Consider the following 21,968-nt stretch of genomic DNA (forward strand, 5'->3'; position numbering starts at 1 on the left):
ACTAGATGGGAGACACTCCTAACCTGGACCTTCAGGTATAAAAGGGGAAGCTCCACCCACCTTCATCACTTGAGTGCTAAGAAATAAAGGACAGTTCACAGACTGACCTTCTCTCAAGCATGGGCCTCGTGTGCATTTATACTGTATAGAAAGGACGTATCAATGGCGATGAGAAACTGGGATTTAAACCACGCGAGCATTGCCACGAGCAGAACAGACGAGAGGTACTGTGTTAAGCAATGGTTGGGACAGAGATTCAACATTGTTAAAGCAGCACACAGTTCTCCAGGCAGACAAGGGCAGTCGGGCATGCCCCAACATGTAGTTGAACCCAGAGGGGGAGTTCGACAGAGACAATGGCAAGTTGAACAGCGATTCACGCCATTGCAAGGGACAATGCGGCCAGTAATGGGGCCATCAACACCTGTTAATGGCGCACTCAAGGACAATACCAGGGGCAGTTAGGGACAATCGACTGGCAACGGACCTTTTGTTTCCAACAGCAGCTCATGTTGGAGGCGTGGAGGCACACACTCAGCCGGAGTTTGCAGAGGTGAGCAAAATACCTGCAGAAATTGCAGAAATGAACGCTGGGGGAAATCGCTGGAAGCTGAAGTTCAGCGAGTTCATGTGAGCACGTATACAGTTCATACACCAAGACGCCACCGATAATGATGAAAGTGCTCCTCAATGGCATCCCAGTATCAATGGAGCTAGACACGGGGGCCAGCCAGTCCATGATGGGTATCAAACAATTCGAAAAGTTGTGGGCGTCCAAGGCCAGGAGGCCAAAATTTTCGCCGATTGACGCACAGCTACGGACTTACACAAAGCAGATCATTCTGGTGCTAGGCAGCGCCACGGCAGTCTTGACCCACAAAGATTCGGAGAACACGTTGCCACTCTGGATTGTCCCAGGGGACAGTCCTGCACTACTGGGGAGGAGTTGGCTTGCTGTCATGAACTGGAAATGGGGCGATGTCAATGCAATTTCCTCTGTGGAGTGAGTATCATGCTCACAGATCCTGGACAAATTTGGCTCATTATTTCAACCCGGCATCGGCACTTTCATGGGGGCCAAGGTAGTGATTCACATAAACCCGGACGCCAGGCCAGTACACCACAAGGCCAGAGCAGTGCCGTACATGATGCGGGAAAAGATAGAAGGCGAATTGGACCGCCTGCTGAGGGAAGGCATCATCTCGCCAGTCGAATTCAGTGACTGGGCAAGCCCGATTGTGCCGGTGCTCAAGGAGAATGGGTCGGTCAGGATATGTGGTGATTACAAGGCCACCATCAATCGAGTGTCACTCCAAGACCAGTACCCGCTACCGAGAGCGGAGGACCTCTTTGCGATGCTATCCGGTGGCAAACTTTTTTGAAAATTGGACCTGACCTCAGCTTACATGACCCAGGAGCTGGCGAGTGAGTTGAAGAAGCTGACCACCATCACGACACACAAGGGGTTGTTTGAGTACAACAGATGTCCGTTCGGGATTCGCTCGGCCGCCGCGATCTTCCAACGAAATATGGAAAGCCTCCTCAAGTCGATTCCAGGGACGGTGTTTTTTCAGGACGACATCCTCATCATGGGTTACGATACTGAAGAACACCTCCACAACCTGGAGGAGGTGCTACGCAGACTGGACCGGGTAGGGCTGCGACTGAAAAAGGCGAAGTGCGTCTTCCTAGCTCCAGAGGTAGAATTCCTGGGGATGAGGGTAGCAGCAGACCGGATCAGTCCTACTGCGTCCAAGACGGAAGCGATCCAGAGAGCACCCAGACCCCGTAACACGACGGAGCTGCGTTCGTTCCTGGGACTCCTGAACTATTTTGGTAACTTCCTTCCCAAATTGAGCACGCTGCTAGAGCCGCTACACGTGCTCCTACGCAAAGGTTGCGAATGAGTCTGGGGGGACAGCCAGGAAAGGGCTTTTAATAGAGCACGCAATTTGTTATGTTCCAACACTCTGTTAACACTATACGACCCATGTAAGAAACTTGTGTTAACGCGCGATGCGTCGTCCTATGGTGTCGGGTGTGTGTTGCAGCATGTCAATGGCAAGGGTCAGTTACAGCCGGTAGCTTATGCCTCCAGGTGTCTGTCCCAGGCAGAAAGGGGTTACGGGATGGTAGAAAAGGAGGCGCTCGCATGTGTATATGCAGTAAAGAAAATGCACCGGCAGGAAATTTGAGCTGGAGACAGATCACAACCCCTAACGTCCCTTTTGGCCGACAACAAGGCCATAAATGCAAACGCATCGGCCCGCATACAGAGATGGGCACTCACGTTAGCCGCCTATGACTATACAATTTGGCACAGACCGGGCACTGAAAACTGCGCCGATGCACTCAGCAGGCTCCCACTAGCCACCACTGAGGGGGCTACCGAGCATGCTGCTGAGATGGTCATGGCTGTTGAAGCTTTTGAAAGCGAAGCCTCATCCGTGACAGCCTGTCAGATTAAAGTCTGGACAAATAGAGACCCGCTATTGTCTCTAGTCAAGAAATGCGTCCTGAATGGGGACTGGGCAGCCACGTACAGGGCATGCCCTGAGGAATTTAAACCATTTCACAGGCGCAGGGATGAACTCTCGATTCAGGCCGATTGCCTACTGTGGGGAAACTGCGTAGTCATGCCCCAAATGGGCAGAGAGGTGTTCATCAGAAAACTCTACAATGAGCACACGGGCATTGTCATGATGAAGACAATTGCCAGGTCACATGTTTGGTGGCCAGGGATAGACGCAGACCTGGAACTTTGTGTTCACAGGTGCAACACGTGTGCCCAGCAGGGCAATGCGTCCAGGGAAGCCCCCCTTAGCCCCTAGCCATGGCCCGCCAAGCCTTGGTCACGCATCCATGTGGACTACGCAGGTCCTTTCATGGGAAAAATGTTTTTGGTTGTGGTAGACGCCTACTCCAAATGGATCGAGTGTGACATTTTAAATTCAAGCACATCCTGCGCCACGGTAGAAAGTCTACGGGCAATGTTCGCCGCCCATGGTCTACCGGACATCTTGGTCAGCGACAATGGCCCGTGCTTCACAAGCACTGAATTCCAGGACTTCATGGCAGGCAATGGAATTAACCATGTCAGAACGGCACCATTCAAGCCGGCCTCAAACGGCCAGGCAGAACGAGCAGTGCAGATAATCAAACAGGGGATGCTCAGAATCCAAGGGGGTTCCCTACAAAGGCGCTTATCATGCCGCCTGTTGGCCTATAGATCCCGACCACACTCACTCACAGGGGTTCCACTCGCAGAGTTGCGAATGAAAAGGACGCTCAAAACCCGGCTATCCCTTATACACCCCACCATAAAAGAAATTGTCGAGAGCAGGCACCAGCCACAATATGACTACCATGACAGGAATGCGAGGGCGCGATGTATTGATGTAAATGATCCTGTTTTTGTCCTCAACTACGCTGCAGGGCCCAAATGGCTCGCAGGCACTGTGATTGCCAAAGAGGGAAATAGGATTCTGGTAGTTAAACTTACCAATGGACAAATCTGCCGCAAACACGTGGATCAAACAAAAAGGAGGTTCAGCAACCCCATAGAAGAAGCAGAGGAAGAACACGATGTAGAGTTCACTCCACCATAGGTGACCGCACACCGGAACCAAAGGGAGGAGAGCCCAATCACTGTGGGCAGTCCGGATAGGCCTGAGGCACCGCAAACAGCAGACACTCAGGCCAGCGCCCAACAACCGGAGCCCCAACTCAGGCGCTCTACAAGAGAGCGTATACCACCAGGGAGACTCAACCTGTGATCCCAATAAGACTTTGGGAGGGAGGTGATGTCATGTATTCAACCAGCATTGTAACCCATGTATAATCTGACCTAAGTTGTACACTGTGAGAACAATGACCACTCGGTGGGAGACACTCCTAGCCTGGACCTTCAGGTATAAAAGGGGAAGCTCCACCCACCTTCATCACTTGAGTGCTAAGAAATAAAGGACAGGTCACAGACTGACCTTCTCTCAAGCATGGGCCTCGTGTGCATTTATACTGTATAGTAAGGACGTATCAGGTAAGACACTGAGAAGTGCAGAGGAACAAAGGGACTTTGGAGCGCAGGTCCACAGATCCCTGAAAGTAGCAGGCCAGGTAGATAAGCTGGTTAAGAAGGCATACAGAATGTTTGCCTTTATTGGCCAAGGCATAAAATACAAGAGCAGGGGGGGTTATGCTTGAACTGTATAAAACACTGGTTAAGCCGCTGCTGGAGTACTGCGTCCAGTTCTGGTCACCTCATGACAGGAAGGATGTGATTGCACTGGAGAGGATACAGAGGAGATTTACGAGGATGTTGCCGGGAGTGGAGAATGTTAGCTATGAGGACAGATTCGATAGGCTGGATTTGTTTTCCTTGGAATAGAGAAGGCTGAGGGGAGATCTCATTGAGGTGTATAAAATTATGAGGGGCCTAGATATAGTGGATAGAAAGGGCCTATTTCCCTTAGCAGAGGGGTTAAATTGAAAGTGATTGGCAGCAGGTTTAGAAGGGATTTGAAGGGAAATTTCTTCACGCAGAAGGTTGTGGGGGTCTGGAACTCACTGCCTGAAAGGGTGCTAGAGACAGAAACACTCACCACATTTAAAAAGTACTTGGATGTGCACTTGAAATACTGTAACCTGCAGGGTTACGGACCTAGAGCTGGAAAGTGGGATTAGGCTGGATAGCCTCTTGTTGGCCGGCACAGACACGATGGGACGAAGTGGCCTCCTTCTATGCTGTAAACTTCTATGATTCTGTGATTCCTGTAATAACACCTATTCATAATACATTAATTAAGAACATAGAAAATTCAGGTGAGCTACCATATCAGACTTGTCAGTTAACGAGCCAGTTTTCAGCAATATCCATTCTCATGAGCTTGGAAAGCATTATCAGCTTACAAATGCTCAATGTATTTGAATCAAATTCCACTCTCCACTGTTTTAACAGAAGTTTTACCCATGTATTTTATTTTAATCCCTCCATTAAAACAGCAGAGTGCGGAATTTGGTGTGTGCACATTTATGCACAAGTTCCCCCAGGTCCCGCTGTACTGCAGCACTTGGCAATTTTTCTCCATTTAAACAATAACTTGTTCTTTGATTTTTTTTCTGCCAAATCTCACACTTTCCAACATTATACTCCATCTGCCAAATTTTTGCCCAGTCACTTAGCCTGTCTATGAAAAAAATCAAAGAGCAAGTTATTATTTAAATGGAGAAAAATTGCAAAGTGCTGCAATACAGTGGGACCTGGGGGGACTTTTTCTTAACTGATAAGGGAATAAGGAATTATGGGAAGCAGGCAAGGAAGTGGACCTGAATCCATGATCGGATCAGCCATGATCATATTAAATGGTGGAGCAGGCTCGAGGGGCCATATGGCCTACTCCTGTTCCTATTTCTTATGTTCTTATGAACGTTATTACAATAACTTTGCCAACAGTAATATTTAGTTTGTGGTCATTAAGTTTCATTTGTTGGGGTTATACAACTTTTTCAGCAGACTCAGTACTTTCTTTTAGATATTTGATGCTGTGTTCAATTGCTTGGACAAGGGGGTCACTAAATTGTTATTCAGTGTCCAGTTTATTTGAACTTTTTCTAAAACTGTTTCAATTTTTGGAATTGAGATTGGGTAAGGAAGTCTGTTGCAGAAACTATTATATTCTCGTTGTGGGGTTCAAATGGCACAAAGCGGGATTTGGCATCTTAATTCTCACCGGTTTTGTTTTGTGGGATTTTTCTTTGTCCTTAGGAAAGACTTACTGTTGTCTGTATAGGGATATACAAATAAATAGGAATATCATATGCTATAGTTCATGCTCTCTGTAGTATCCGAATCACTCTGTACTTCACCATTAATAGAAATGTTTTCACATCTCTGAACACAAGGACTGCTAATGGCTAGAATAAAGCAGAATTATCAACAGTCATAATTTCATTGGCAATTTATTGATTTTGGACGACTGATTTAATACACGCAATTCGCAGGGAAAAAAGGAGAAAGGAAGAAAGAAAAATCATGTTTCCCTTCTGTCCCATGAATCAGGAATCACACACATTGGGGGGAATTTTACCAATTTAACTGCCCCCCCGCCCATCGACAGATGGGAGAGGGTCGGGGGTAGGGAGGGTGGGATAAATTGGTAAATATATGAAAGCGAACCCAACTGCGAACACACCTACTTCCGGTTAACTGCAGCGGCTGTGGGGGCATCTGAGTAACCTGCATTCGAGAGGCAGGTCCAACATTATATGTTAATTAGACTCCCTTCCTCAGGTTTCGGCAGCCATTTGAATTTTACGCTGGCCGGTCAGTTTTCCTAGGGCTCGGGAAATCCGGCGGCTAAAGGGAGGCTGGAGTAGCCAGATTCAACAACAACAACTCTGGTGTCCCCCAAGGATCTATCCTTTGCCCCCTCTATTTCTCATCTACATGTTGCCCCTTGGCGACATCATCCGAAATCACAACGTCAGTTTCCACCCAGCTGATGACACCCAGCTCTACCTCACCACCACTTCTCTCTACCCCTCCAGTCTCTAAATTGTCAGACTGCCAGTCCGACATCCAGTTCTGGATGAGCAGAAATTTTCTCCAATTGATTATTGGGAAGACCGAAGCCATTGTTTTCGGTCCCTGCCACAAACTCTGTTCCCTAGCCACTGACTCCATCCCTCTCCCCAACTTCTGTCTGAGGCTGAACCAGACTGTTCGCAACCTTGGTGTCATATCTGACTCCAAAATGTGTTTCCAACCACATATCTGCAGGATAACTAAGACCGCCCATTTTCATCTCCGTAACATCGTCCGTCTCCGCCCTTGCTTCAGCTCATCCGCTGCTGAATCCCTCATCCATGCCTTTGTTACCTCTTGACCTGGCCACCCACATTCTACCCTACGTAAACTAGAGGTGGTCCAAAACTCAGCTGCCCGTGTCCTAACTCGCGCCAAGTCCCGTTCACTCATCATCCCTTTGCTCGCTGACCTACATTGGCTTCCAGTTAAGTCATACCTCGATTTCGAAATTCTCATCCTTATTTCCAAATGCCTCCATGGCCTCGCCCCTCCCTATCTCTGTAATCGCCTCCTGCCCCACAATGCCCGAAAGGTTTGCACTCCTCTAATTCTGCCCACTTGAGCATCCCTAATTATAATCTCTCAACCATTGGTGGCCATTCCTGCTGCTCCCTAGGCCCCAAGCTCTGGAACTCCCTGTCTAAACCTCTCCGCCTCTCTACCCTCCTTCAAGACACTCCCTAAAGCCTACCTCTTTCCCTGCAATAATTTCTACTTATGCGGCTCGGTGTCAAATTTTTTTAATCTCATAATACTCATGTGAAGCGCCTTGGTACGTTTCACTACGTTAAAGATGGTATAAAAATACAAATTTTTGTCATTGTTGTAATGAGATCCTGCCATTACATTCTGCAGGACCTCCGCCTTCCCGGTATTTCCAGGTTACCTCCACCTGCAAACACCCGCTCCCTCCCCGTAACTATTGGGGCCAATAACTCAATAATACAAAATTAGTAATTGATTAAGTTTAATGCAGTCATTTCAGATGAAGAGATGGTAATGCTATCTTGACCATGCAGTCCCTTGATACCTTGGGATCGAAATTCAGGTGCACCAGAAAGTTGCCGCACCTATGATTTATGGAGTGGTACTTACCGCTGGAACTCCTGGTACGGTAAGTAGATCTATTTTCAGGACTTTGAAATTCTTTGAAAGCCAGGCTGACACACTGAAAATGAGTCGGTAGGGGCCTCTGCCGCTGTCAATCAGCGGTGGAGTCGTGGTGACGTCACGGCGCGTGTGCGTCACCACGCTCTCTCCCCTCCGTTAAAGAGAAGAGATTGTTATTTTTTTAACTTTGGCCACTGCACCACCAGGCAGGGTTTTGGCCGGGCCAGCGGCTTGGCACCCAAGACGGGGTACCAGGCTGCCCGTTGGCGGCCTGGCCAAACCCAGGGGCAGTATTTTGCTGACCAATCGACAAGTCAGCTGGCAAAAATGTTTCCATTGCTGCCGCAGCAGTGGGCCCTCGTTTTAAGGGCGGCCTTGATGCCGGGCCGCACTCAGTACAGAGATGGTACACTGGCAGAAAAACCTGCCGGGGACACCGCGCGGCAGGGGATCGACAGATTCAGGTGAAAATCGATCGGTAAGTATTTTTATTGCTTTTTTATTGTTTTCATTGGTGGTGCAACCAGTTGGGAGGGATGCGTTCCAGGCCGAAAAATCTCCACCCTGAATTTAGATCGGGTCGACCGGTGGATCCCAAAACGGCGGCCATTTGATTTTTAGGAATGGCCACCGCAAACGGGCATTAATGAATCTCTTTGAGACCCTGAATTTCGGCCCTCTTGAATGCTTAACAAAACTAGCACTCTGCTACACACTATCTCCTGGAGCACTGCACAAATCCATTAAATAGCAAATGACGGAATACCATCAAATTCTGGGTAGCCTCTGAAAATAGTTTTCCTAAAATAAATGTCAGCAGTAATTTTTTTTTATTGACACACAAAGCAATAGCCTTCAAGGGTTGTTCTTATATATGAAGAATGAGTCTTCAAGGCAATGTCAGCCATCCCATTCTTAGGGGAGGAAGTATCTCCAAGGTCAAGGCGCAATTTTCTCCAATGCCATTTTTTGGCATATTTCAAGAGTTACGCCCTTTTTTTTGGCGCCAACTACTCCAAGAAATAAGTAGCAAGCTTCCCCGTTCTATTTTTTGAAATTGGAACCGCGCAGCCTGTCCTGTAGTGTCGGGGAGTGGAGCCTAATGTCTGCGCCCAAAGAAACAATGCTCCTCCCTCCCCCATCCCCCCTTCTGCGCATGCGCAAAAAAAAAAGGATGTTTTTGACGTAACTGTTATGGGCACGCGTGCCCAGTACAGCTCCCGGTCTGCAGTCAGCCATTTTTAAAGAGCCAGTTGTGTGTGAGAACTTTAATTCTCATTGGGAAAATCAGAGCTGCAATACAAGATGCAACGCAGTTCAAGGACCAAGAATTTATTACAGGATGAAATGGAAGCCCTGGCTACTGCAATCGAAGCCAGATGGCACGAGCTGGACACCAGCAGAGGTCACATAAAAATTTCACCAAAAGAAATGAAGAAATGCTGGAACCAACTTGCAGACGATTACTCTGCAATGGTAAGCACCCCGAGGTCTGGAGACCAGAGCAAAAAGAAGTGGCAGGACCTTGGTCAAGCAGTTGGTGTAAGTAATATTTTCATTTATTCACTGGAATTGCAATTGTAAATGTGACTATCTGTATGACCCACCCAGCAGAAAGACACCCTCTCTAAAAAGTTATATTTTCATATTTGCAGAGGAAGGTGGCACACAATAAAAGGGAAAGAACTTGGAACAGGAGGAGCCCTGGTAAATCTGCACCTACTGACACCCTTGGAAGAGAGGGTCGCTGCTTTGATGGGTCCTGCCTGGAGAAAAGAAACTACCACTGCACAAGCTGGGACCACACTCACGGAAGAGGGTAAATGTTAAGTATTGCGCAGGCTAGCCATGCTTCGGTTCATGGGGATGTCTCTGTCACCTTGGCTTCGGTTGATGCAATGTGCTATCATTCATCGTGGTCCTTCAAATCAGCCTGCTGCCTGCGCTGTGTGAGCCTACTCATGCCACACTGCCCCCTCCTCTGCTGCTAACCATTTGTCTGTTCTGTTATATTTTGCAGAACTTGAGGCAACCCCGACGATGCGGAAGAAGATTCAGACGCGGACGAGTCTGAAGAGGAGAACATCTTCCAATTCCACATTCCAGACCAAGATCATGGGGGTGAGAGGGGAGGTGATGGATGAAGCCCCCACTGTTATACTCACTTTGGAGGAGGTGCAGGTGCCGCCCATTGAGGTATCAGCCCCTTTCCTGAGTGGTGCGAGTATTGGGACATTCCATGGTTCTGCACAGTCCGAGGCTGCGGGTCCCAGTGGGGTGCAGCGAGGCAGACCCAGAGCCCCACTGTCCAAGGCTACAAGTCCCAGTGGGATGTAGCGAGCCACACCCAGGGTGAGGAGGGGAAGCAGGGCTTGACAGTGTTCTCCTGAGGTGGCTGAACAGATGTGGTTAGATGATGGAATGAGTGCGGAGAGCATTGATCTTATGCGATCACTCCTGAACGTCATCAGCGGCGTGGGTGATGCGGTATCGGGACTGTCGGGAGAAGTAACAACACTCTCATGAGAAATGGGAACACTGTCTGGGAACATGAGGGAGCGAATATTTCAGGCATTTGACACCCTGTCGGGGCACATGAGGGAGGGAATGTTGTAGGTAGTTGACACACTGTTGCTCAACATGTGGGAGGGCATGTCACAGGTAGCTGAGATACTGTCGGCGAACATGAGGGAGGGAATATTGCAGGTTGTTGACACACTGTCAGGGCACATGAGGGAGGGAATGTTGGAGCTAGCTGCTGCAACAAGGGAACACACCCAGACCCCGCGCCCATTGACAGAATCAATTGCCACTCCCATTCCAATCATCAGACAGCCTCTGAAGAGGCCCAAGCCGGGCCTTCCACATTACTGGCTGCCCCATCCCAACAAGAAGTGCGCATTACCCGAGATGTTCAAAAGAATAAGCTTGGTACCAACCCGAGAAATGCTGCGCCACCGCCTGCGGGCAGGGGTGGAGTCAACAAGGCCAAGCGGGCGGTCTTAGAATAAGGTGGAGGAGAGATGAGTGCAGACTTTCTTTGCTGTTGTTGTTGTTATTATTATTGTAGTAACTGTTCTCAAATTAAAAGTTTTTTTGTAAGTTATGTAAATTTACAAGTTTAAAAGTTTATAAGTGATTTTAGAACCCGAAATTAGTGAAGGCCCCCTCCTGCCCAAGCGCAGCCCAAAGGACCGTTGATGGCCGCCGGTGTGCCTGACGGTACTTTGGGCGGGGTTTTCATCGAAAAGGTCCTTCATAGGTCGGCGGCCGGCAAAAGAGGGACTTATGCCGCCAATCTGGGCGGAAGCCAGCGGGTGCTCTGATTCTCGGCGGCAAAGGTGCTTGCCGTCCAAGTGCCACCGAGGATGGAGTCGGGCCCACGGAAGGGTTGAAGACCTGAAAAGGAAAAGCATCAAAAAAACAAACATCGGAAGACCTTCAGGGGACCCAATGCAGGTAAGTCATGGTAAAGAAAAAATTATTAAATGTTTACTCACCTTTTTTTCAGATCTTCATACTCACCGTCGGGGACAGGTCAGCCTCCAGCCAGCGGTCCACCCCCGTTCTGGCGGGAGGGAGTCCACTTAAGCCACTCGGCCATCCGCTGACATCAGCGGGCGGCTCCCGGCGGTTCTCCCCTCCCGCCTGCTCCAGCACAAATCGAAAGTGGCACTGGGCGCAACTCGAGGAGGAACGTCGGCGGCGTGCGGCAGTGGGCGGTAAGGCCAGCAATTTCGGGCCCTTAAGAGTTTGTAAGTGATCTTAACTGAAAACTTTAAAGTTTGATACAAGAATATTTTTATTAAAGTTAAGTGCAAACAAATGTTTGTTAAACTTTTGAATAAAATATATTTTAAATTATAACTGAATCATTTCCATTATTTGTTCCATTATTAACTCAACTTTTTGAAGTAAATAAGAATCATTTCCATTATTTGTTCCATTAACATAACACAACATTATGGAACAGGTCCAAACAATAAACATGGTCCATTTGGAATAGTTGCCGCTGAGCCTTCAGGCAGCAAAGCGTTCACGGATGAGCTGCTGGCACAAGGCTCGAGCAATCGTTAAAGGGGCACGACGGCCCGCCCTCCTCCGCCGTCGTGCTCCGGGTTCAGGTAGTTGCATGGTTTCCTCCTCCTCGTCCTCCTCATCATCTGCATCTTCCTCCTCATCATCAGCCACTCTCACCTCAGGTGGGTCTTCTACTAACAGCTGCTGCTGCTGCCTCATGATGGCTAATTTATGCAGCATGCAGCACACAACAGTAAACTGATCGACAATCTCAGGGGAGTATTGAAAGTAGCCTCCAGAATGGTCCAGGCATCGGAAACGCTGCTTCAAGATGCCAATGGTCCTCTCTATTATGCTGCGCATCGCAATGTGCGACATGTTGTATTCCCGGTCAGCTTCCGTCCGGGTTATGCATAGGGGCATCATGAGCCAGGTGGCGAGGCCATACCCTTTGTCTCCCAGTAGCCAGATCTGCCCTTCTGGCTGCTGCTGAATCACGGCAGATATAGCGCTCTCGCGTAGGCTGGACGCATCATGGGTGCTCCCAGGGTACTTTGCATCAACTGACATGTCATCACAGACGAGCTGCACATTCATGGAGTGGACGTCTTTTCTGTTCCTGTACATCTCAGAATCCTCCAAACGTGCTCGCAAGACGATGTGGGTACAATCAATGCAGCCCTGTACCTTTGGGAAGCCAGCAATCCTGGAGAAGCCCACAACCCTGTCACACATTGCCTGGGTGGTCATGGGGAACTTTATGTAGTCAGTCCTCCGGGCATATATTGCAGCAGTCAGCTGCCGAATGCAGATATGTATTGCATGTTGAGAAATGACGCACACATCCCCAGTTGTGGCATGGAATGATCCAGATGCATAGAATGAAAGTGCAGCTGTAACCTTCACTTCAACTGACAAAGCAGTCCTCCTGACACTACTAGGTTGCAAGTCTGCTTTTACTAACTCACAGATCTTGGTTACAACTTCTTTGTGGAAACGCAGCCTTCTGACAGATTGCATCACTCAGGTGCAGGTATGAACGCCTGTCTTGATATACCCGACATGGGTAAGGCCTCCTTCCCATCATTCTACGTGCTCTGAGGTTCCTCATGCGATGACGTCAAATCAATTGTCTCCTCTGCAGCACCATCATGCAGAAGACTTGCACGAGGTATGGCATTGTCAGTATTGCCCCCATGATTAAACTGTGCCTTTGCAAGAAGCTCAAACGGTAGGATGCAAGTTTTTTGTTATCTCTGTCCCCAAGTTCGACGCCCTAGAATGGACCATACCCAGGTCTGAACATGCGCAATGGGCTTGCTTACATCGGAAAACACCCACCCCGCCGCTCCCCACCCCCAAGGCTTCATTTGATGCTGCTTGCTGCATAGTGTAAGGGTTCTCATCCCTTCAGTTTGGCTTCCATACCCGCCCCCCCAGCTTCTTTTGATGCATAGTGGCATAGTGTAAGGCTTCTCATCCCTTCAGTTCGGTTTCCACATCCCCCCACCCGGGCTTCTTTTCAAGCCGAGCCCCGAGCCCCTGTGACTGGGCGAGTGACTGATTCTGCCGGCCGACGCTCCGACCCTCAAGCCCAGTTTGGAGACATTCGGTGGTGGCGTGGCACTTTAAAAAAAAAAATCCAAATTTAAAGAACTGCATTAAACTTCCATTTTCTGCCTTTACATTTGGAAAAATTTAAGCTTGACTCCCTCCAAAACTTCGCCTAAAAACAATGGCATCTTTCTGCGCTGATTTTTTGATGTGCGCTGGTTTTTCTTAAGTGCCCAGAAGGTTTTTTGGAAGTGGTCACATACGCCGTCCTAGGAGAAATGTAAGTTGGCAAAACTTGCATAATTGTCATCAGACATCAGATTACGCCCCCATGACGCAAAAAAAAACTAACCAAAAAAAATCGTCACTAACTGAGTTACGCTGGCGCACAATCTTTGGGGAAACTTGGATTTTTAAAGTTAGGCCAAAAAAAGCGGCGCGCGCCAAAAAAACGGCGCAAATCACTGGGGAAAATTGAGCCCCAAGAGTCAGCCGCAACAGTGTAGTCTGACAACCTTAAGTTGGCAAAGTATCCATGTCACATGTACCACAAAATACTACCAGCTGTCGTCAAGCCTTTAGCAGTGCTATTTCAATAACTCACAAAGCAGAATCTCAATTTGAGCTATAATTACAATAATTAAGAATGGCTATGTGTTCGGAAACAACATCTTCCCAATACATCTGCCAGATAGCAATACAGACCAATGTAGCCAACTCGAGATGTGTAATGTTTTGAGAAAACAATGTTTCTGTTTGGTTCCATTTGGACTCCACAAAGATTTACAGTTTATAATAAATCCCAGCAGACATTGATGGATGCTCATTACATAAAAACATAGAAAATAGGTGCAGGAGCAGGCCATTTGGTCCTGCACCACCATTCAATATGATCATGGTTGATCATATAACTTCAGAACCCCACTCCTGCCTTCTCCCCCTTTAGCCGGAGGGCCACATCTAACTTCCTTTTGAATATATCCAACGAACTGGACTCAACAGCTTTCTGTGGTAGAGAATTCCATAGGTTTACAATTCACTGGGTGAAAAAGTTTCTCCTCATCTCGGTCTTAGATGGCTTACCTCTTAACCTCAGACTGTGACCCCTGGTTCCGGACTTCTCCAACATCGGGAACAGTCTTCCTGCATCTAACCTATCCAATCCCATCAGAATTAGTAGCCTCTGACTATTTAATGGTCTATCCCTACATAAACTGGGGAAAACCTGCAAATCCCTGAGTGAGTTAATTGGTCACTGAATACCCAAAAATCCAGATCCATTTTTAGGAGGGAAACAATTTTAAATTCATCTATCCAAGAAGAGAGTCCACCTTACCAGGTTTTGTTTAAGAACATAAGAACTAGGAGCAGGATTAGGTTATTCGGCTTCTCGAGCCTGCTCTGCCATTCACTAAGAGCATGGCTGATCTTCAACTTTAACTCCACTTTCCCAATCTATCCCCATATCCCTTGATTCTTTTACTGTCCAAAATGTTATCGATTTCAGTCTTGAATATACTCAACAACTGAGCAGCCACAGCCTTCTAGGGTAGAAAATACCAAAGATTCACAACCCTCTGAGTGAAAACATTTCTCCTCATCTCAGTCCTAAATGACTGACCCCTTATCCTGAGACTGAGCCCAAATTTGGTCAAACCTAAATTCCGCTCGTTTTTCGGCGGTCCTCGGGGGGTGCGTGATTTTTTACCACCCACTACGGCTGGGGCTGACTGGGCACGAGTTTCATCCCGGTTTTTCAGCGGGAGTGGGAACGGCAGACAGCGGGAAGCACCAGCCAGTAGCGAGCGGCAGCAGGAAGCGGCGGTAGGTGCAGGCCTGTCAACTCGGGAAACATTGGAGGCCGTGTACTGAGCATGCAAGCGAGATTTGAAATGTTTTAATAGTTTTTATTGCTTGATGACCTCACTTTTCCCATGATTGGGGCTGAGGGCTCAGCTGCGCATGCGCATAAAATCTCGTAACTGACTCGCACCTGACAGTTACAAAGGGAAGTGATTTAGAGAGAGAGACAAGAGAATCATCAGCCATCTACCTTGAAAATCTATCATGAGTGGTAGAAAAGTTGCCAAGAAGTCCAATGCAGGGAGGCTCAGAGCTCCCTGGTTTACTGATGATGAGCTGGAGGCACTTGTCTCTGAGGTGGAACGCCGTTACAGAGAGCACACCTGGGATGGTTGTGGCAAGCCAGCCCCGCCCAAACATAAACGCATTTGGAGGGAGATTGGGGAGGCCGTGTCCACAGTGGGCACCATGGTTCAGGATAGAGACCAGTGCAGGAAGAAATGGAACGATGTGGTAGCATCAGCAAGAGTAAATAAAGATGTTATTGTTGCATTCCCATACTACTCAAAAAGTATATGTTTCCATTGTGTGTGTATGAGTGTGTGTGTTGCATCTGCAAACCAGTTAAAGCTTGCAACTTTTATTTCTGCAGAGGAAAAGAACAGCCAATGTCGCAAAGCATTGTGGCACCGGAGGAGGCTCACCAGAGGTCATCGAAGTGACTGACATCGAGGAACATGCCTTGGCATTGGTGGGTGACCATGGTGGTGCCAATCCCATGCTGTCTTACGCTCATGTCATGTAATGTGATGTCAAATGCATTTTAATGTACTGTCTGTCGGCCATTTAGGGTGTGGTGATGTAGCCATGGTAGTCCTTGAAATAAGACTGTGACACGCTCCTGTACTCATGTCAGAATGACCAACCCCCCTCCCCCCACCCACCGCTGCTAAACACTGAAATGTTGTATTGTAATGTTTTTTTGCCTCTCCCAGGAGATCGCATGGCTCCGGGTGAGGTGGAGCGTAAAATGTTGCGATACATGGGGTATCGCAGTTGTGTGGGGCGAACTGGTTAGGCCGGATGCACTTTACCTGTCCGCCATTGTTCATAGGTTTATATGTAACCTTCAGGGCTGCTGATCGAGGACTGTGTGACTCTTTATCAGCCGGCGCGAACAAGGGCCGGGCTGAAATGGCCTTCATTTGTGCTGTAAATTTCTTTGGGCTAGAATTTCCTCATATCCCGCCAGCGCCCGATTGCCACCCAAAAAACCGCGAAGGCTGGGAAGATTATCACCGGCGAAAATTTCCCCCCAAAAATTTAAAAATCCGCCCAGCGAAAAATAGGGGCCTTGCACCGCCAATCTGGGCGAAAAAGTGCAATTTAAGCTAGATTGGGCAGGGCCTAAAGAAAATGGGCGATAAATTAAAAAATTTATAAAAATTTACCTCCAGGCTGCGGGTTGGGCCTAAAATGAGAAAAAGAATAAAAATAATTTTTTTAAAAACCTAACTAAAAAAAAAAAATCAAAAAAACATCCCCAACACACTTTTAAATTAAATCACCCCAACAGATTTTGAAAATAAATAGTAAAAAACCAATCACTTACTTTTTTTCTTGCCAACCTACTTACCTAACGCCCAGCTCCGCTGATCCTCGTTGGTGGTTTAAAAAAAATATTTTTTTTATACTTACCTACGGGTTCCCGCTCAGCAAAAAATCGCACCCTGGCGATCTGTTCAACAGCTCAAAACCGCCGGCGTACCTCAGGTAGGAAATTACCACTCACCTCATTATTGCCCACAACTGCCAATACGCCCAGAAACCGGGTGATAGGCCATCGGAAATTTCAGCCCTATATTTCTATGTTTCTATGATGAATCGGAGAGCATCGACTTAGGCACTCCATCCACCTCTGGCACGCAAAGGCCATGTGCAACAACAACACCATCCACCTTGACCTCATCAGGAGTCCGCCACAGCAGCTCCTTCCACCCCTACCTCCCTCAACAACCCCCATAGCCCCCGCATCCAACTCCAGCAGCCACAGAGATGAAGACCAGGAGGAAGAGCAGGGAGAAGGCCCAATGTTTGTTCTACTTGAGTTGAGGAGGTGGAAGAGAAGGACTCCATCCTCTTGATATGTGTGCCGCCTGTGCGCCCAACATCGGTATCGAGGTCCAAGGTTTTGGGCATCAAGTCGGAGGAAGTGGGATCAAGCATTGTGAAGCCGTTAAAGCCACCACGCCGCCTCCACCCAGGTTGATGCAGCAAGCAGATGATGATGCAAGACGGGTGGCAGCATGCAGAAAATGGTTCAGCTGTCGAGGGCGAGCATCGACCAAGGTCAAGACCTCCTCCAGGCCATGGCTGGGATAGCTGCCAACATCGCCTCGTTTGCAGAACAGCATACCAACAGTATGTCGCAGCTTATCACCTCGGTGCAGCGAACTGTCGACTCTGTCGATGCCATGCGGCAATCGATGGTCTCGGGCATCCCTCCGATGTCATACCAGTCAGGCCAACAGTACCAGAGGATCCGGAGATGCCAGTGTCTCCATTCTCTCCCCGACGAACACGATAGCAGCACTCCGGGTGTACTGCTGCACCATGTACTGGTACCGACGCGGTGAGGGGCAGGGGTGCGGGTTGGCGTTGGGATGGGCAACCCATCAAGAGAAGAATAGGGCTCACTTGGAGAGGGGGCAGTGAAAGAGAGGTGGTGGGTGAGGGTTAGAAGGTTGGGTGTTGGTCTTGGTATTGTTTGTATATATTGTTCATGATGTTGTGGGTCTTTAAGATGTTTCCTTTTGATGCTAAATGTACTGTTTTTTAAAATACTGTTAAATATTTTGCTCGACGTGTTTGAATGTTCTGCCACTTTTGAATGTTGTACAATTCAATACAGAGAAATTTTTTAACCACTCTTGGTCAGTGTCTAACTTTTAGATAATGAGGGGTATGTGCTGAGAAACATACAAATGTCCTTTAAATGTAATGCAGTGTGATAAATATTTTGCCTTAATTATGATGCGACTTTTTAATGGGTCCTGACATCACGTCATTTAGCTGGGACAAGTAAGGGTCACCAATCCAGGACGAGTGGCTTTGAATGACAGATAGTTCCAGAACTTGGTGGCCAGACATTATGGTTGGCATTTGAGTGTACAGTTTTTTTTAAGTAACAGATCGCCAAACCCCACCCCTGACATTAGATGTTATTCAGTCAAATTATAACACTCGAATATATATATATTTGCATCTTCTGTATTTGAGCAAATGTTCTTGTCAGGATCTCATCCTGGCACCTAAGAGAAACTTACAGGATTTTATTATTAGCTGTATACTTTCACATGAGCTCATTATCTCTGTCGACTCACATGGTGTGACTAAATCACTTCTGTATGCAGTTGTGTCAAGACCCTTATATCACAAGTCCATGGAGCCTTTACTGTAATTGGGAGTACATGTCTGCTTTCTACCCCATACATGCCCTTCAACAGAGCATTTTAACTTCAATATATCGTCGTTTTCTGAGGTTAAAATATTGCCGCAGTAATTTAAATCTGACCTGGGATCGACTGCTCTGGACCGATCTGCGCCATTGTCCCTATCATCCGCTCAAGATCAGGTAATACCACCTTTTTCACAACAGTCTTTCTGGCAGGCGGTAACAGGATCTTACAGGATCCTAAAGACAAAACTTGCATTTTTGCCGATTTATGCATGAGCGGGCAGTATGGACTACTGCCGGCGGTACTTCGCCGATGAATTCCCCGCCGGGCGGTAGTTGGGCGGTACCTGAGTTTTTTTCCACAAAACTAGCACTTTTGTACGGTAGCTCGGCAACTGTGGGTGGTAGGTTGACCAAATTTGGGCCCTATGACCCCTAGTTCTAGACTCTCCAGCCAGGGTAAACAGCCTCTCAGCATCTACCCTGTCAAGCTCTCAAAGAATTTTATACGTTTCAATGAGATCACCTCATCATTCTAAACTCCAGAGAGTATAGGCCCATTCTACTCAATTTCTTGCCCCTTTTCCTCACTCTCAGTGTACAATACCCCTTTAGCGCTACCCTCGCAGGTGGGCTCCGATACAAAAATTGGGTCCGTAACCTGTTTCTCCACTGGTTGTATACTGAGTTAGGGGGCAAAGGAAACAACCCCAGTTAATCCATCAACCTTTGAATGCATCCTGTATGACAGTACCAATGTGCTTCAAAAGAAATAAGAATGTTTCTGAATCTATACTAAGGTCTCTAGTGCTAATTGGGTGATTGAGCCTTAAAAACTTACTTATGGTTCTCTGCCCTTCCTGAGGGCTCTAGTGGCATTAGTTTACTGACCTCAGAGCATTCCATATCCTCCCTTCTAATTAGAAGGTCGGATGAAACAACATTCATAATTTGTTAACTTCACCAGCAATCAGCTTTTAGTAGAGCACAGTATCTAGATTTGGCATATTATATTGATTCCATGGAACAGTTTTAGCTGGCCTCCTCTCAATGTTTAGCTGATGAGATAAAGCTCAGAAAATCATAAATTGGTGATACTTGGTACTTTTGGTAAGATACACAATTTTAACAGAGCTCACATGTTCACCGAAATACTTATAATGAGACATCAGCTGAATCTTTTGAAGAGAATCTAAACCTGAAACCTATCAGACTCCTTTGTGGAACTAGACACAATTCTAATTCAGGCCTAACCAAGGTCTTGTGAAAGGACAAAATGGCATGCTCTGTTTTTTGGTGAAATGTCCTGCGAATACAACCAAGAACCCTATTTGCTTTGGCTATAGTCTCACGGCATTGGTCATGAACATTTAGAGACTGATGCACTGTAACACCCAGATCTCTCTCACCACTGGCTTCAATTCTATTCCCTGTCGGGTGCATTTATATTTAGCATTGGACCTGCCTACGTGCCTAACACTACATTTTTAGGGGTTAATCATCATACAGTTATTCCAAACATATCTACATATCTAGATCTGTTTACAGTAGTCGAGCATCCTCTACAGTACTAACACTTGCACATATTTGGTGTATACAAACTTGCGGATCTTTCCCAATAACGGCACCTATTTATTGATGGAAATAGTAAATAGCAAAGGTCCTAACACCGATCCCTGCGGGACACCTCTGGTAACCACTCTCCAAGCAAATCCAAATCTATTGACAACAACTTTCTGCCTATGGGCATTCAGACAATTCTCAATTCAGTGCAGCACATAACCACTAATTTCACAAGATTCTATCTTGTCGAGAAGCCTCTTCTGAGGCACCTTATCAAAAACTTTCTGAAAGTCCAGGTAGATAATATCAACCACTTTACCTTCATCCACTATCCTAGAGACTTGTTCAAAAACCTATTTTTGATTTGTGCCTGACACATTATCCCCTTGAGTATGTGATAGTTGTCATTGTTCAATCCTACCTATTTCCAAATTCCCATTGACTTCTATCATTCCACAGAACCTATTTATGACTCCTATCATATGCCGGTTGCTGAGATATCTGTGATGCCATTCACTCTGTGTTGGGCTTTTTTCACTGACTGCATATCTGCTGCTCGATTCCCTTCCTATTCACCCATCACCCTGCTTGGGTGCCTCCCTATCCCCTTTCATTTGCTTCCCTCCATATTCCCATCCCTCTCCAGCAACCTCCCCAATCTTTCCCTCTGGCTGCTTCTCTTATCTGCCTCTCTGCTGCCCTCCCTGTGAAATCCCGGGTATCTGAGACCCGCTGAGGCTGTGATGCTGCTGGATATAATGGCACCAAATAGTAAGAGACTGAGGCCAATTGAAATATTGGGAGTGGGTGGGGGTACGGATAAGATAGGCCTGAGGCGACGAAAGAGCCAGAAGGAATGGCAGGGATTAAAATCTCAATGCAAAAAGCTACAATATTTAATAATTTGGAAAGAGCATTTTATGGTAATAAATAAGTTGAAGTTCTTTTTGTATTAGCCCAATATGCAAAAAGTATTTTCTTAAATGAGGGTAGCATAGAAATATGTCCCATTCACCAGCACTTCCCTCACTTTGATAAGCACAAAACAAAAAAAATCACCAAAAGGATATAAATTTCAAAATAAACTTGCACTAACCTTTTAATGTCATCCCTGCTTGTATCCAAATGGTATCTGTGCAGCTGAAACTCTGATCCTGAAGAAAACAACAGAAATTTGTCCATATAATAGAACTGAGCTGATCGTGCTGGCTTTGAAAATGTCTCAGTCCCCTAAAAATAGACAGAAAAACAGACAGCTATATTTCCGTGTATCAAGGATATAAAATAAGAAAAGCAATTTGCGAAGCTTAACCTATTTTGTTAACTGGGTTACATAGTGTGATTTGAGCATATAAAACTGGATAAAAACCCGATTAATTTTACCCATTTTGATTGGAAGATACATTTATATTTCCTGTTTTGATTGGCAGCTCCACCTCAGGATGAAAAAGCAAATATGATTGGAAATAGGTTGGTTTTGTGTCCTAAGGGACTAATAGCATTTTGTAATCTAACTAGAACATGGAATATTCCAACTGCATATACAGACAATTTAGATCTCAGGTGCTCCCTAAAGGAAGAAACAGCTAATCCAAACTATATTTGATTTTTTTCTAATTGCTTATTAAGTTGCTTAAATTTATTATTTAAAATGTAAAAGAAATGTGGAAACAAGAACAGTAACTCATAAAAGACACAATTGGAATTTATGAAGACACCCCACAAAGTTGGAACGTTAAAAAAGTGATGAGAAAAGACATAAAGCCCAATCCGATTCATTGCACAGTGCAATCTTATGCACCACCCTATTCAATTGCTACTAATGCTAAACTCTTGGAAGGCAAAAAGTCCTGTTGCCAATTTCAGGAGAAACTG

The 21,968-nt window shown here is 46.7% G+C and overlaps 1 protein-coding gene across 10 annotated transcripts in view; it reads right to left on the reverse strand.

The window, feature by feature from the left end:
• Positions 1-21,968, reverse strand: part of wdr27 (WD repeat domain 27) — an 838,472-nt gene that overhangs the window by 687,249 nt on the left and 129,255 nt on the right. For all 10 annotated transcript variants that reach the window (XR_011594978.1, XR_011594977.1, XM_070889135.1 and 7 more), the window contains one exon: positions 21,190-21,323. Coding sequence is in view for 8 of the 10 variants with exons in the window: in XM_070889135.1 (XP_070745236.1) it covers positions 21,190-21,323 (134 nt within the window). In the remaining 2 variants the exon portion in view is untranslated. The remainder of the gene's footprint in view (positions 1-21,189; positions 21,324-21,968) is intronic.

The sequence above is a fragment of the Pristiophorus japonicus genome, chromosome 9, assembly GCF_044704955.1.
Source record: "Pristiophorus japonicus isolate sPriJap1 chromosome 9, sPriJap1.hap1, whole genome shotgun sequence".
Lineage (NCBI taxonomy): Eukaryota > Metazoa > Chordata > Chondrichthyes > Pristiophoridae > Pristiophorus > Pristiophorus japonicus.